Source organism: Anabas testudineus, chromosome 18, assembly GCF_900324465.2.
Source record: "Anabas testudineus chromosome 18, fAnaTes1.2, whole genome shotgun sequence".
NCBI lineage: Eukaryota > Metazoa > Chordata > Actinopteri > Anabantiformes > Anabantidae > Anabas > Anabas testudineus.
The window spans coordinates 19,252,952-19,267,898 of NC_046627.1; the positions used below are offsets into that span (position 1 = coordinate 19,252,952).

General features: G+C 41.5%; 2 protein-coding genes across 2 annotated transcripts; one reads left to right on the forward strand and one right to left on the reverse strand.

Moving 5' to 3' along the window:
- Nucleotides 1-182: 182 nt before the first annotated feature.
- Nucleotides 183-9,477, forward strand: slc7a7 (solute carrier family 7 member 7). The gene is made up of 11 exons (XM_026352981.1): nt 183-387; nt 949-1,000; nt 2,210-2,830; nt 5,285-5,410; nt 5,560-5,704; nt 6,876-6,999; nt 7,108-7,211; nt 7,331-7,427; nt 7,526-7,675; nt 8,207-8,390; nt 8,945-9,477. Exons 3-11 carry the CDS (start codon nt 2,338-2,340, stop codon nt 9,016-9,018), a joined length of 1,497 nt encoding a protein of 498 aa, XP_026208766.1. The 5' UTR covers nt 183-387; nt 949-1,000; nt 2,210-2,337; the 3' UTR covers nt 9,019-9,477.
- A 295-nt stretch (nt 9,478-9,772) lies between these two features.
- oxa1l (OXA1L mitochondrial inner membrane protein) lies at nt 9,773-14,947 on the reverse strand. The gene is made up of 11 exons (XM_026352980.1): nt 14,806-14,947; nt 13,661-13,795; nt 12,850-12,981; nt 12,489-12,753; nt 12,231-12,374; nt 12,019-12,104; nt 11,611-11,775; nt 11,252-11,356; nt 11,001-11,163; nt 10,775-10,855; nt 9,773-10,009 (listed from the first exon to the last, which is right to left on the reverse strand). Exons 1-11 carry the CDS (start codon nt 14,914-14,916, stop codon nt 9,888-9,890), a joined length of 1,509 nt encoding a protein of 502 aa, XP_026208765.1. The 5' UTR covers nt 14,917-14,947; the 3' UTR covers nt 9,773-9,887.

Here is a 14,947-nt window from a genome sequence, read left to right on the forward strand (position 1 = left end):
TGATGTGCGAGATAATTTAATTAAAAACCCACAAGTTCAAGGCGAAACTCACTCAGTTTACACAATGCGAGGAAATTAAGGTCTTCCCCCTCCTCTGTGCTTCGACCTGTTTCCTTGGCAGTGAAGTGGAAACCAGAAGTACATAAAAACCTCAAGTTCATCAGCTGATGAGCGCAGAAGAGGGAAGACCGAGCAGGAAGACGCACGACGGGGTTCAGCTTCTTACTGAGGGACACGGACACAAAGTACCATGACACGGAGAGGTGGCGAGGACAAGTGATGAAACTCATTTAAAGGGACACATTTGGTGCGTTCAATGAACACCGCTGTTACGCGTTTTTTTTGGGCAGTCCAGAGGGTCCGAGCCGGGCTGAGACGCGCCTGCAGGTGAGCAAACAGCTACTTGTTCTCCACTGTATGAGGTCAAAACAGGCTCTACATGTAAGTGACACAGTTACAGATGACGCTTATTGCCTGGTTTACAACACCTGGGCAGCACACTTATCATTTATTAACCTGGAATATCTTTCCGCATGCGCCTAAAAGCCTTGTAGCACTGACAAAAACATCCTTTAAACCAGATCTGGTGAGACCTCATCTGAGTAATGTCAATAAGAAGACTTTTAGTCCAAATATCAGTTCAAATAATTACCTCACTCACCTATAAAACAAACCAAATCCTCATTATAATAATAAAAAAGATAATGTTCATTGATCCATACTTTATTACTTCCTTCTAATGGGAGCTGAATCACCTCACTGACATTAAACGCTGGATCGAGAGGGCTTTCTTGGTCCAGGATGTAACCTTGAGTAACTCACGAAGCTCTGTTTATCAGGATTTGGACCTTGTACTGCTTTTTCTGAAAGAGCCTCGCCTCTCAGTGTCTGTGGTATTAGCTTGATTACATGCAAGGACACAAAACTACTGTCCTCCTTCTCTTGCAGTTACTCCTTGAAGGAATCCACGTGTTGCTGATCTTGCGCCTGCTGTGTAAAGGTAAATGCACTTCTGCTTATGAGCTTCACACTGCTTTATTTGTTTCTAATCTAAATTCTTAAAATCTGGTTAAATGTGCAGTGACCTGTGTCGATGGCAGGTTATCTCACTTTTTTTGGTAATCCTCTCTCTCTGGGACTCTCTCTCTCTTTTATATCACTCCGAATGAATTAGCCTGCTGCTAGAGTCTTCAGTTCACTATCTTTACACCTCATTGTTCTTTTTATCTAAATCTCTGTCAGATGTATTTCTGCAGTCTACGTATTTAATCTATCACTGTCTGTCTCTACTCACCACGAAATGTTTGAGCAGACCAGAAGACATTTCTGTTCCTTTCGGGATGTCTATATGTAGCCATAATAACTAGAGATAGAAAACAAAACCCTACAGATAGACACTGACATAACCTTGAAACAGCTACGTCTAAACCTTTACTTTTACTTTTCTGCCAAACATACTCTGGATGATTAGGCATGGTTTCATCTTTCAGTCACACGTGGATTGAAAACTTAATATAGCTTCAAAGTAATAAGTGGTTTCCCATTCAAAACTCCATTAACAGCAACTGTGTTTGAGGCAAATCCTTTTTAAAGTGTGTACTTTACGTCGTAGGAGGTTGGAGCCTCGTTTGCCACACAGAGCGACATTAACTTACTGAGAGCAGTGATGCAGAAAAGTGGATGAACATGCTTCCTTGACGTGTGTCTGTCTCATTATTAAACTCCATACATGCTGATGATAATGAACTTTGGAAAACATGTGACCTGCCACTATGCTGACACACTCAAACTCTGCATGTGAACGTAGGTGGACGGGTGGCTTGGCGGCCCTCTGCGAGTCAAAGTGTGCATGTGTGTGTTTCATTCAGTATTTCTTCCTCAGCTTGTGGTTACTAAAGCAGAGCTGGTGTTTTCAGGCATGTGGTGTGTTTGCTCCTCTCCCTCTGTCTCTGTCAATACACTCAACCTTAAAAGGCCATTTACAGCGCAGCCTAATGGCTCCACAATCCACAAAACCGCTCCCTTATCCACAACAGTGTCCACACTAGCGTGGCATTATGTCTGTCTTTTGCATGCTTGCTCCCATATTAGTGTTCCTGGCATGTAAAAATGTTTTTGTTTGACCAGATGAGCAGCAGAAGCACGGTCTGCTATGACAATTGAGTCTGCATGGTAAGCATCACTAATATCTTGTGTGTTGCCTCCACAGATGGGAGGAGAGGACCAGAGATAACTGAGGGAAACGCTTAAATCTTCAGTCTCACTCCAGGACGAAAAACTCTCAATTTAAACCGAACCCGTTTGCTAATTAATTAATAAACCAACAAAACACGAACAATGGCATCCTACAGCCCTGCCCCAACACAAGAGGTGACCAACGGTGGTCCCCCATCTGTGAAGTCTGAAGGCTCTCAGGAGTCCATGAAGCTGAAGAAGGAGATCTCTCTCCTCAATGGGGTCTGCCTGATTGTGGGCAACATGATCGGGTCCGGGATCTTTGTGTCACCCAAAGGTGTCCTCATCCACAGCGCTTCCTACGGCCTTTCTCTTGTGGTGTGGACCATTGGCGGTATCTTCTCTGTGTTTGGGGCCCTGTGCTATGCTGAGCTGGGGACCACTATCACCAAGTCGGGGGCCTCCTATGCCTACATCCTGGAGGCTTTTGGGGGTTTCCCAGCTTTCATCCGCTTGTGGACGTCGCTGCTGATCATCGAGCCAACCAGCCAAGCTGTCATAGCCATCACGTTCTCCAACTACATGATGCAGCCCATCTTCCCCACCTGTGTAGCTCCGTACTTGGCCAACAGGCTGCTGGCTGCTGCTTGTATATGTAAGTACACATCTGGAGCGTGTTAATGTGTGGTAAATGTTGATGAGAATGAGAGATGAGTCAGTGAACAAGTGACACATAACCAGTGTCTGTCAGAGCCACTGCTGGTTTCACATCACGTGAGCTTTGAGACTAGAGAAGTGAAAAATGGTGACATGACAGCTGAGGTCAGCAGGTCTTCAGCACTAAGACCCAGATGAAAGAGGAATTGAGGTAAACTAATGGAAAAAGCCATTTTACTCAATCTCAGAGCACAGATTCAGTCATGTGGAGTAAAACTAAATCTAAATGTAGAGGTACCCGTTTTGCGAGGGTGTGTCCCGTAAAGCTGAGAAACTGAATTAATCAATCCCGCCACTCAGGCGACCGGCCACTGACACGAGAACAGACAGAGAGCTCATTAGGGCAACATGAAGTCCTCATTTGCAATAAATATTAATCATCCATTCATCCACATACCTAGATGAAAAGCATGAATGCACGTGCATACTGTACATAGTTGTGTCACACACCGATAAGTTGTGCTCTGAGGAGGACTAAAAGTGCTGATAGCTGTGAGATAAAGTCCTCACTGCAGTGAGACTCTGACCTGAGAGGCTAACAGGCTGCTGACAGCTCAGCACGGGAGTGAAGCCTCAAAGTAAAATTAAATCTGAGTCTCGTCAGTGACGATCTCACTTCACAACTGGAGAAAGATAAAGAAACTATACTCTAGTGAATGTAGACATCAAACAACTTTTGCTTTGAAACACAGATAAGATTAATCTTATTATGGTTCAAATGAGAAACAATTTTTAAATTTATTACATCCCACACACTTTTGTGAGTTGGAAGAAATTCTCATGAGAAATAAGTTGGCCACATTGTACTTGAGCCCATTTATGTCCCATAAATAAAGTTTAAATCATGAATGAATCAGGTTAGAATTGAATTGACATATAACATCTAGAAAATCCTGACTCATATCACACTTGTGGTAAGTCAAGATTTATATTTCTTATACAGTTGAAGAATAAACAAAAATCCTCTTGATTTATTTGATTACTGAGTAAGAACTTCTCATTTTTCAGTAACAAAAAGTCCAGCACACTCAATCTGAGTGATAACGCCTCAATGAGGTTTTATGGTATCTCTGCACCCTGATAGACGAAGGAACACACTGCTGTACATAGGATTATCATCTTTAATTTAACTTACGTTTACGTTAAGTGCCAAAGGCCAAATTTTGACTTACTTACTTATTTTCTATCCTACAGCAGTAAAATCAATTTCAATTTCATGTTAACTAAAACCTGTGTAGCAGCTGGAGTCCAGAGTTCCCAGTTAGTGAACAAGGTGTTGAAGATTTCCATTTGACCTCACATCTGGCCCACAGTGTTTCCAACACCTCCCAGCCTTCTAACCTTTCACTGTCAACACACCACACCTCTACTTCTGTGCGGCACAGTCTCCTTCTCCACCGCTGATCGCCGGTCGCCTCCACTCGAGGCGTTGTGTTTCGTCTTGTTTGACCGAGACCCCTGTTGGGAACTAGGGTGTTATGATCGTCCACCTGTCAACGCAGTGGAAGATGATAGTGTTATGATTCGTCTCCTCACTGCGACTGGAAGCGTTACAGTGGCCAGCAGGGTAGAGGGGCCGATGATGTAATCCTGAGTGTTCGCGAGGGTGATGTGGAAATTAGTGAGCAGTGATAAGTGTATCTGAGTGGGATTGCTATGAACTTGATGCTACTGTGGAGATAATAAGCTTGTCTGCAATTCAATTTCTTCTATCAGTGTTAATAAGACTTTTGTCTTGACAGAAACGAGAGAAATTAATCACATTATCATTACAAGAAGTATTATCTATGACAAGTCAGTGCTGTAACCACCAGCTCTTTGAAAACCAGCGGACATCCTGTGTCTTACTATCTCCACGTTTATGGACTGTGAGGGATCATGTGCTGATACAGAGTCAAGCAGAGATAAGTCACAGGGAGAAGCACAAAAACATGTTTTCCAAGGACGTCGATACTCAAAGTGAAGGAATTCAGTAAATAAAGAGACTGAGACCATTTGTCAATGAGTGAAAATAGTCACAAATCACAGAGGGAAAGCAGAAATACACAAGGTCATCAGATCAATGGTGGTCTCTTCTTTCCAACTTTTATATTTTGTCTCCATGATTGTACCTGTGTGGTCTTGTGTGTATGTGTAAGAGAGACTCAGTGTGTGAGGTTGTGTGTGCTGCACTCAGCTGTTTCCTCGTCTGAAAAACAACAGGCCGGTCTGCTTGAGTCAGCAGCAGTGTTTCCTTAAATCAGCCAAAGTGTCACACGGAAACCTGCTGGCAGACGCTCAGTGTACAGAGCAAATGCCACCACTGGGATTGTTAAACAATTCATGTGTGTGTGTGTGTGTGTGTGTGTGAGTAATAAATGCCTATTTATGATCTTACTGTGTTTCTTCTCAGGCTTGCTGACCTTTGTGAACTGTGCTTATGTAAAGTGGGGCACCAGGGTCCAGGACATCTTCACCTATGCAAAAGTTATCGCTCTCATTGCCGTCATCATCACTGGCCTGGTGAAAATCGGACAAGGTGCTCAAGCCATCACCAACTCTTGTCTTACATTTGAAAAAAAAATTAAATCTGCCGTAGACTGGTTTCATAATGAGAAATGACGACTCTGTAATAATTTCTTCAAACTGCTGCTCGGAGACTAAGACATGAATTCCTGTGTTTTCCAGGTCACACACAGAACTTTGAAGGCTTGTTCTATGGCTCATCTCAGGACCCAGGGGACATCGCTCTGGCTCTGTACTCGGCTCTGTTCTCCTACTCTGGATGGGACACCCTCAACTTTGTCACAGAGGAGATCAAAAACCCAGAGAGGTGAGGAGGCCAGAAACCGAAATACTCGGGGAATGAGGCCAATTGAGCGTCTACTAATGTGTTTCAGAAGAAAACCAGATTTTGAAACACCCTCTAGGTGTAATAACTCACTCTGATAGAATGTTTTTACACATTTCTTTCACTTTACTGGCCAAACAACTACAAATATTTGGGAATGAGTAACCAATTAAACTGTGTCTGTGAACAGACATTATCAATTCTTAATGTAGTAAAACAAAACTAAGAGCACACAGCTCAGTTCTGTGAGGACTGTGAGGACCAGCAGCTCTGGAAGGTTTTACTTAGATGCTGCCTGCTCAGACAGATGTCGTACGTTTTGCACGTGTCATAAAAAACGTTGATGTGATGATGACACTATAACCTGGACCAAATTCATGTGTCAACACACAACAAGACTAATTGGAATAAGTACTCTATCAATCTTTATGGACACACACAAATTACAAAGGAACACTGGCTGTGTTGCAGGTCAGCGATTTTGAAAGTGAGATCGTACAAGACATTCAATTAGTGCTAGATGAGTCAGTGTTGTTGATTTTGAAGGAATATTATTATTAGTTCACATTTTGATCATCATCATCTCAAGATTTGCCTCATTCTGGTATTTAACACACACATTCTACTAAAATCTAGCAGTTATTATTGTCTTAGACACTTTTTTCTATTATTAGTTTATAATTATTCCAACATTTCCCTTCAGTGCAGTATAAACAGCATCACATTGCAGCATACATGCTGCTACATGACACTATTGGTTAAATCATCCTCCTGAAATGTCCATAAGAAAGAATCTGTTCAGCTATAAACAATAAAAAGAGATGACGAACTCGAGAAAGAAAATATATGGAGGACGTCTGTTGTTGATGTCCCGTTGTAAAGCCACATTGAAAGTATGTGTGTGGGAGCGAGCGTTTGAGCTTTCTACTGTGATTCGTGCAGCCAAACGCTGATAAGACGAAACAAGACTGCACATGTGATTGGATCACAGGAGTTCCCAGGCAGATTATCTGTCAATCATCCTCCCCTGACCCAAGAGGTCAATCGGCTCTTGACCTGGAGACTCCCAAATGATCTTTCACTTCACTTCACTTCATTCAGCCTCCATATCTCTGTTCTGCTTCCCTCTGCTGTTTTCTTGTGTGAATTACAGGAACCTGCCACTGGCCATTGCTATTTCCATGCCTGTAGTAACAGTGATCTACATCCTGACCAACGTGGCCTACTACACCATCCTCCCCATCAATGCAATCCTAGACAGTGATGCTGTAGCTGTGGTAAGTGTCAGTCATGCTCAATAAATCACCCGCCTTCAGCCCTGACATACAAACGGTGTAATTGCAGGTGCAGATATTATTAAAGTCTCTTCCTTTCTCTCCTCCCAGACATTTGCAGACCAGGTGTTTGGTGTGATGAACTGGACTATTCCTCTTGCTGTGGCTCTATCCTGCTTCGGAGGACTCAACGCCTCCATCCTGGCTGCCTCCAGGTCAGTGTTTCTGCCTTTAAGAGATTAGATTTGTATACATTCTGCAGCAAAACCCCACTCACGCTCACTCAGCATGCTCCATCATCACCACTCTGTTGCTTATGTTTGTGTCTTAAAAGGCTGTTCTTCGTGGGCTCCAGAGAGGGCCACCTGCCCGACTACCTATGCATGATCCATGTCCACCGCTACACTCCCATCCCGGCACTGCTCTTCAACGTCAGTCAGCCCTTAACATCCTTTTAACTTCTGTTATCTAGCTTTTTACAGTCCTTCCCACATTTCTCACTCACACTGTGTCTCGTGTGCCACTGCAGGGCATCATGGCGCTGATATACCTGTGTGTGGAAGATGTCTTCAGGTTAATAAACTACTACAGCTTCAGCTACTGGTTGTTTGTAGGTCTGTCCATTTTGGGGCAACTGTATCTGCGCTGGAAGCAGCCAGACAGAAATAGGCCTCTGAAGGTAAGGGCATTACCCACAATGCAATGGTTTCCTATAGTTTGATTATACTGAGATTTGGCTGTGTGGTGCCAGAAGCAGCTAACGTGGTCTGAAGCTACGACAAGGAGCTGACTACAGAGTGGATGTGTTTTCCATTAAGTACTGACGCTGTTACTAAAAATAACTGTAAGGGGTGGCATTTTCTTTTTCCACAAAAACAAAAACTAAAATACATCTCAGCATTTTTAAGAAGTGCACCGTTTCCTGACCTCTACAAACGCCACACAAACATCTGTTAAAAGTTCCACAGTCTCAAAACAAAGGAGGCTCATACGTCTATTGTTTAGCTCCAACAATGTGTAACAGCCTCTCGCTGTATCAGATCTGCTAATTCATGACATTTTTAAAAGCCTAACAGACTAAAAACATGGTACTTAAATTGATTTTCAGTTCAGTTTGTCTTTTCCCATCCAGGTTGTTTTTTAATAACTTTAATAATACCATACCTACATGTCAGATTTTCATTACCTCTCCTCTCTCTTTCTCCCACAGCTCAGTCTCATATACCCCATCATTTTCTGTCTCCTCACCGTCTTCCTGGTGGTGGTGCCGCTCTACAGCGACACGATCAACTCTCTGATCGGTGTCGGGATCGCCCTCTCAGGAGTGCCCGTTTACTTCCTCTGCTGCCGCACTCCTGCACATAAGAGGCCGCTGTGGCTACGGAGCTTCATTGGTAAGAGGAGCTCAGTATGGCCAGCAGTTTTGTGTTTATATTTAAAAGGATCCAGAGGATGAAGGATTTGAATTAAGTACTATTGTTATAATTATAATTGAACAACCTCAAATTCAATGCCATCTTGGTTATTACTGTCCGGTATGTACTAATTTGCACTACTAAAGTACATAATGTTAGTAATCTATGCAATTCTTATAAAGTGTAACTCAACAGATATTGATTGATATTCTGCACTTATTTCAGTGTTTATTTGATGTTATATATATTATTTGGATTCTTCACTGTTTTATGGTTTTCTATCAGTCTGTCGAGGTTGCAATTTACCTTTAGGATGAAAATAAAGAATAAATAGCACTATCATATCAATCTATTGATAGCCTCAAAGTAAATGCATGGCAGGTTGTATTTTAAGTCACCTGTTTGCAGAAAGTAAATTATTTCCTATGAATATTATGTAAGTTATGTACAGTGTGTTCATCTTGAATCTGGTCCTGAGCTGTTTATTGACCTTTTATTGGTAAATACCTTTCTACTGTCTCTACCTCTTTCAGCTAAATCTGGTGTGCTGATTCAGAAGGTGTGCTACTCTGTTCTGACCGAGATGGATGAGGACAAAGCAGAATAGAAACATCTGGTTTAAACCCACTGCGGAAGACAGACGACACACAGACAGAGGCTCGACCTGAACTCTTGCTGTCCCATCAAAGCCTCAATGGACAAACGTTTGGGCTTAAGCCAGATCCACTTTCCTGACATGTCGATCATCACCCCGGTGATAATGTTAATGTATGAATCAATGATGACCCCCCCGGGTGTTTGTGGCAAAGTCTGACTGTAGCTGACTGTCACTTCAGAGAGAACTCTTTAATGAACTCCTGAAGAAATCAACATCTGATTTAAATACAGAACTGTATGTATTAGTAGAGAATTATTTAATTTATACATCAATGCAAGTATTTTCTGTGAAATTGCAGAAATGCATTGTGATTTTATAATTATGGTTTTTTAAGTGGACAGGGGAGCATCTTTGAGACTAAAAACACTGCTGACTATAGAAACAAGACTTGTATTGTCACAATTTGCACAAAGAGAAATAGTTAAAGAGATTAGACACATTCAGTCACTCAAGAAAAGGTTCATACACACTTTTTTTTACTGTCAGCTGCAGGTTCTAATGAAGTAAAGGGCTATTTTTACACAGATGTACTTTTTTTATGCAGAGTATGACTCAAACACGGGCATTTAAATGCAAAAATGTATTTATAATAAAATTACTTGTGGACACAAAAATCGACCGTTCCCTCAGATTTGCTTCCCACGTTTCTGGGGACGTGGTTTAATGTGTTGTGTGCTCAGAAATCATGACAATATTGACGTGGTTAGTGTGAGGCAGAGTTTACATTTTAATTAGAATAATCCATTATAACAACCCATACACAATCTATCTGCTCTTTCACCCACACATATGTACATGAATTATGTTCATATTCAGACTTATACAACAGTGTCCTTCCATGGCCTCACCTTCTTATTGGCTGTCTTATCTTTAGCTGATGCTGCAGCCATGGGAGGAGTCTGATGGATGGGATTGTGGGTGAAAGTTTGTCTCAGTGGACCTGTGGAGAAAAACAGAAAGAACACCATTTGTTGTATAAACATTCATAATTTCAGTACAGAGCTACAAAATCAGAGTCAAGTGCACATTTTACTCTCTAACTGGTGAGATCTCGATGTCGATATTATACTGTACACATCTGAATGTCTGGAAACAATATACAGAAAACCGTAGAGACTAAACATTTGCTTGTTTACTAAAACCAGGCTTCAACTGATGATTACTTTTATTTATCTACCAATTATTTTCTTATATAATAAAGTCACTGGTCTTTGAAGCAAACATTGCACTGTTTGCTGCCTCTGATGATTTATTAGTTCAGAGGGACCATCTTAAAAAGTGTGTCTAACTGTTCTAAAACCTAAACAGATCAAAGATAATTTTAAATGTAGTGGCCTTTGTCAGAGGCAGATATTTGTTTGATAAATTAAAATCTATGTTTACTCATAGTAAAATATAAAGCCGTTAACAGCCTTAAAAATCCTCACAGTGCAGTTTCCATTGATTATCAGTTTTCATACTGATCCATATATTGTTGGTGTCAATAACTGGCTACTGCCACAAGGGGGAGTGCGTGTTCTCCACTTGTGAATCAAGTCATCCCTAAGAAAAAAGCAAACAGCTAGTACTGAATTATTACATAGTGTGATAATTTTATAAAACCTTGACAATTCTATTGTATTCCTTTGTGTCTATGATTTCATCCTAAGTCATACAGTGTAAAAATAAAAATGAACAAGAAAACAAAAGTCCTCAAAGAACTGACCTTTGGCAGCGAGGTCCAGATGACCTTTGATCCTCCTCTCTCTCTCTTCCAGCTGCTGAGCCAGCTGAGCATTTTTCCAGCCTGAAGAACAAATCAGAGTTACAACAAGGAGAAAGTGACACTGTGATAAATTTGTTCATTTTAAAATACAATTAAACAATCACTTTATGTGATTTAATAATTTATGTGATCATGTGTATAAATCCCATTTATGTTCATCACAAACCGTTCTTTATGCTTGTGATGAAGCCTTCATTCTGGGGCATGGTGGAGGATGGATGCTTGATCCTGTCTGGGATTCTCAGCTTCTTTCTGATCAGAGGATGTCTGAGTAGAGCGACTTGACCCAAGGAGAAGCAGTTGGACGTCATCCAGTAGGTAAACACCGCCTGAAGTTAGTTTGAGGAGAAAGGGATTTTAGACACTGAGATATGCGTGATATGGCGCCGAATTACAAGAACAAGAACAAAACCAGACCGTGGGGAAGTTCATAGTGAGTGGGAGGATGACAAGGGGCATGATCCTGAACACAGTCTTCATGGTTCGCAGATTGGGGTTGTCGATACCCGACTCTGCTCCCAACTGAAACAGTAAAAGCAACACTGCAGTGAGCAAGAGCAGTTTATAAAAGAGATCATAACAACTAATGCAAACTACCAGTCTATTTATAATGAGAATGTTGCCATAATTAAAGTTGTTAATTCTGTCCTGTATAATGATAAGAATTATATATTTTTATCAAAGTACTGAAAAATACAAATAATAATGTTTCAAAGTGTTTTACTGTAGCTTTAATCTTTGTTTCCCTCTGATAAGCTACATAAGAACAGCCTCACCTCCAGGATGAAGAACATGGTTCCAGTGACGGCCAGAGGTAGAATATAAAAAGGATCTGCTGCTGTCAGGTCTTGAAACCACAGCAGACCTCCTGTCTGCATGCTGGGCACTGGAAGATAGGCCATCTTCCTCAGTGCGACGAAGAAAGAGATGAAAACTGGTGCCTAAGAGAACAGATGGATAAGGGATATATTCTGATCATGAACAGTTTGAACATTATGTGTGAGAATAAGAGCTACAAATCACAAACACAGTTCCACAATAAAGTACTTTGAATAGCTTAAACTCATATTAGTGCCAGTCAGATAACTTTATATCAGCCCTGTAACGCATCATTCACTTATCAGGTAGAACTTTAAAAAAGGAAACACACACAAGCAAATATAAAAATAAATCAGAATACCAACCTGCACCAAAGGAACCAGGAAACCACGGAGTGGATTCACATCATGTTTCTTCTGGAACAAGTTCAGGTCAGAGTAGGCTTTAGCAACTGTACCAGAAAAAAAAAAGAAAACAGCTCATGAACAACAGTTGGACAATGGACAAAAACATGCACATTTGTACTGTGACTGTTCAAAAGATAAATGCAATGGAGACAGAATAGTGAGAAATTTACAATCAAATTTGTTTCCACTCTGTTTGGCCTCGTTCATCCTGTTGGTGAGTTTGGTCATTTCAGGCAGGACATTGTTCAGTTTGGCCGCCTCCCTCTGGCCCTTCACTATGACTGGAAACACAGCCAAGCGAGCCAGTACCGTTCCTTCGTGGGGTAGAAGATTTATAAGAAGAATCACCACACAATACTAATATTATTTGTCTTGACTACCTGAATGTCAATTTTAATCCAATTTAAGTCAACACAGTATGTGCTTACCTGCAACAATAGCCCCCCACCAGGGCAAACCGAGATCAACGTGCATGAACTCTAACAAGTTTTGGATCAGTCCCACTGGTGTGTAACCAGCCAGTCCCAACTCTGCCAAAGTGGGTTCTGCAGTCACAGCTTGCAGAACCTCCACTGCGGTTGGTGCAACATCAGCCACCTGCTCAATAACTGGCTGCGTTAAAACATGGGTGGGGTCAGGAGCAACAGAGCTGTGTCCTACTGGTGCTGCCACGGCAATGGTGTCAACTGCGATCTGAAATTAACAATGAAAATGGCATCACATCACACATATCAGAAGGTAAATGAGGCCGTACAGAGATGATTTAACTTCATGTGAAGTCTCACCCACCTGTTCAGTGACTGGCTGCGTGGCGATGATGGCGGGGTCAGGGGGCAGAGAGACGGACGAGGACTCTAGGACTGAAAATCTGTCAGGGGCTTCCACCACAGGAGCTGCTATAGAGACATCCTCAGCTGGGGTCTGAACATATCCATATACAGTTAGTATCAATAAATGATTTTCAGTTTAGTTTCAGTTCAGTTTAGTTCATAAACTCAAAACAAAGTAGTATTCTATCTCTCCAATATCTGTAGCAGTATTGGTACACTGAAGTGTTGCGAATAAATTTGGAAGTGTATCATATAAACACAATAAATTATCTAGTTAATAAAGTATAAACTGTTTCATATTAAATTACATTTTTATGTATATATATATGCTGTGATCACCAGTTTCTGGTAATGGTGTCCGAGCTGCTGAAACTCAACAATAGCAAAGAAATGGCAGGTTGGACATTATCAGATCTGGTGCTGGTGTTTCAAAGCATAACAAAAGTAAAAAGTAGCTTTTCTTGTTTTTTTGCAAAGAAAAACGGTAAGTGCTTTTCTCCCCTAAATCAATCTCATTTATGCATATTATGTAAACAAACCTGCCAGACAATGAAAGCACATACAGTAGTTAGGCCTCTACTAGGCCTAACTAAGTATATATGATTAACTTCAAGTTAATCAAACAACTTAGTTTGTTTCCATCAGAGCTCTAATAAGGATAAGCTGACAAAGCTTATACTAAGCTTATACTTTATAGAGTTGCTGTACACTGAAGCCCCTTAGGCAACAGTAACTTTGTCATAAGACTAATCGCCTTCGTGCCAACTCACCTGTGAGCTGTTGTGTCTGACTGCCACGGTGTTCACCCACAAGAACTTCCCATGATGTCTGCGTCCTAGCAAAGTCCTGGTGGCAGGACTGTGGCACTCAAAGACTGTGTGAAGATGGGACCTCTGGAGCAGCCGCTGTTTGGAGATAGAGGAGTCAGTTTTTACAATGCACTGCAAGCTAATTTTGTATCCTGTTTGTGGGTCGTAACTGTGTCACAGTTACATCAATTAGCTGCATTAGAGAATTACATCAGTTGAAAAGGAACTTCCTGGGATTTACACTGCCAGAGACGAAGTGCCATTATTTATTTGCCTTCTTTGTCATACATTAATACATACACCACACTGCCTGCCCTATGCCTTTTACATATGCAAGTCAAGAGTCTAAAGAGAGACAGTTTACATATTGGATGCACAGACTGTAAAGACCCATGAGGCATTATTTATTTGTAATACTGAGCTATATACTCACCTACTTCACAATAGCAGTAATATATTTTATATTACTTTAAAGATAGTGGGAGCTGAAGAAATCTGTTTTTGCATTCAACACTATTATCTTAAATCTCAGTTAAGCCAAGTGTTCAGCTGGTTGAATCCATATGGCACCTTTTCCACTACCCATTCAAGGCGGGACTGGTATACTGTGACCTCCAGTATTGTTTCTACAGGACTCGGCATATGGGGTTACACTGAACCGCAGAATAATTTAGGTTTATGTTTAGGTTTAAACCTGTCTTAACTCGTAAACCTGTGGCTGATGACCAGACCAAGTGTCTTTATTCCAGGAGAAATGTGTTGTAACATTAGCTGTTGACAAGGCTGCTTAAAGAGCCTGGTTAGCCAGCAGAGCCACATCAACATTTCAATGACATTAAATAGTTCTGGTTGTTTAAAAAACATATTTCAGTGATTCTACCTGCGCTGTCCATGCTGTTCTGTTGTGCAAACATGGTAATTTGACTGTTATATTAAGCACTTCTTTTCTTCACAGGCTGTTACTGTCAAAGTCACACAGAACATGCACTAACTACGCAGTGAGGATGCTAGCCGGCTAGCGCGTTAGCTGGGGAAAGTCATCGTCTGTGTCTTTTCTTCAGAAGCAGGGATGAAGTGTCACATGCGATACTGTAAATAGGACCTACGTGGTTCCAAATGTCTGAGAGTGGATGGCTGTCTCGTCTCGATTTTCCAGTCTGTCTCAGGAAACATCGTGCTAAGCAGCCCGGAGTCACCCCGCTCCTGATGGCAGCCATGTTGACAGAGAAGGTGACGTCCTACGGAAAG

Coding starts and splice junctions, on each gene's coding strand:
- slc7a7 (XM_026352981.1), top strand. CDS start 2,338: ATGGCATCCTACAGCCCTGCCCCAACACAAGAGGTGACCAACGGTGGT. Junction 5,705..6,875: donor GAGATCAAAAACCCAGAGAG/GTGAGGAGGCCA, acceptor TGTGAATTACAG/GAACCTGCCACTGGCCATTG. Junction 7,212..7,330: donor TCCATCCTGGCTGCCTCCAG/GTCAGTGTTTCT, acceptor GTGTCTTAAAAG/GCTGTTCTTCGTGGGCTCCA.
- oxa1l (XM_026352980.1), bottom strand. CDS start 14,916: ATGGCTGCCATCAGGAGCGGGGTGACTCCGGGCTGCTTAGCACGATGT. Junction 12,105..12,230: donor GAGTGGAAACAAATTTGATT/GTAAATTTCTCA, acceptor TTTCTGGTACAG/TTGCTAAAGCCTACTCTGAC. Junction 10,856..11,000: donor CATCACAAGCATAAAGAACG/GTTTGTGATGAA, acceptor TTTGTTCTTCAG/GCTGGAAAAATGCTCAGCTG.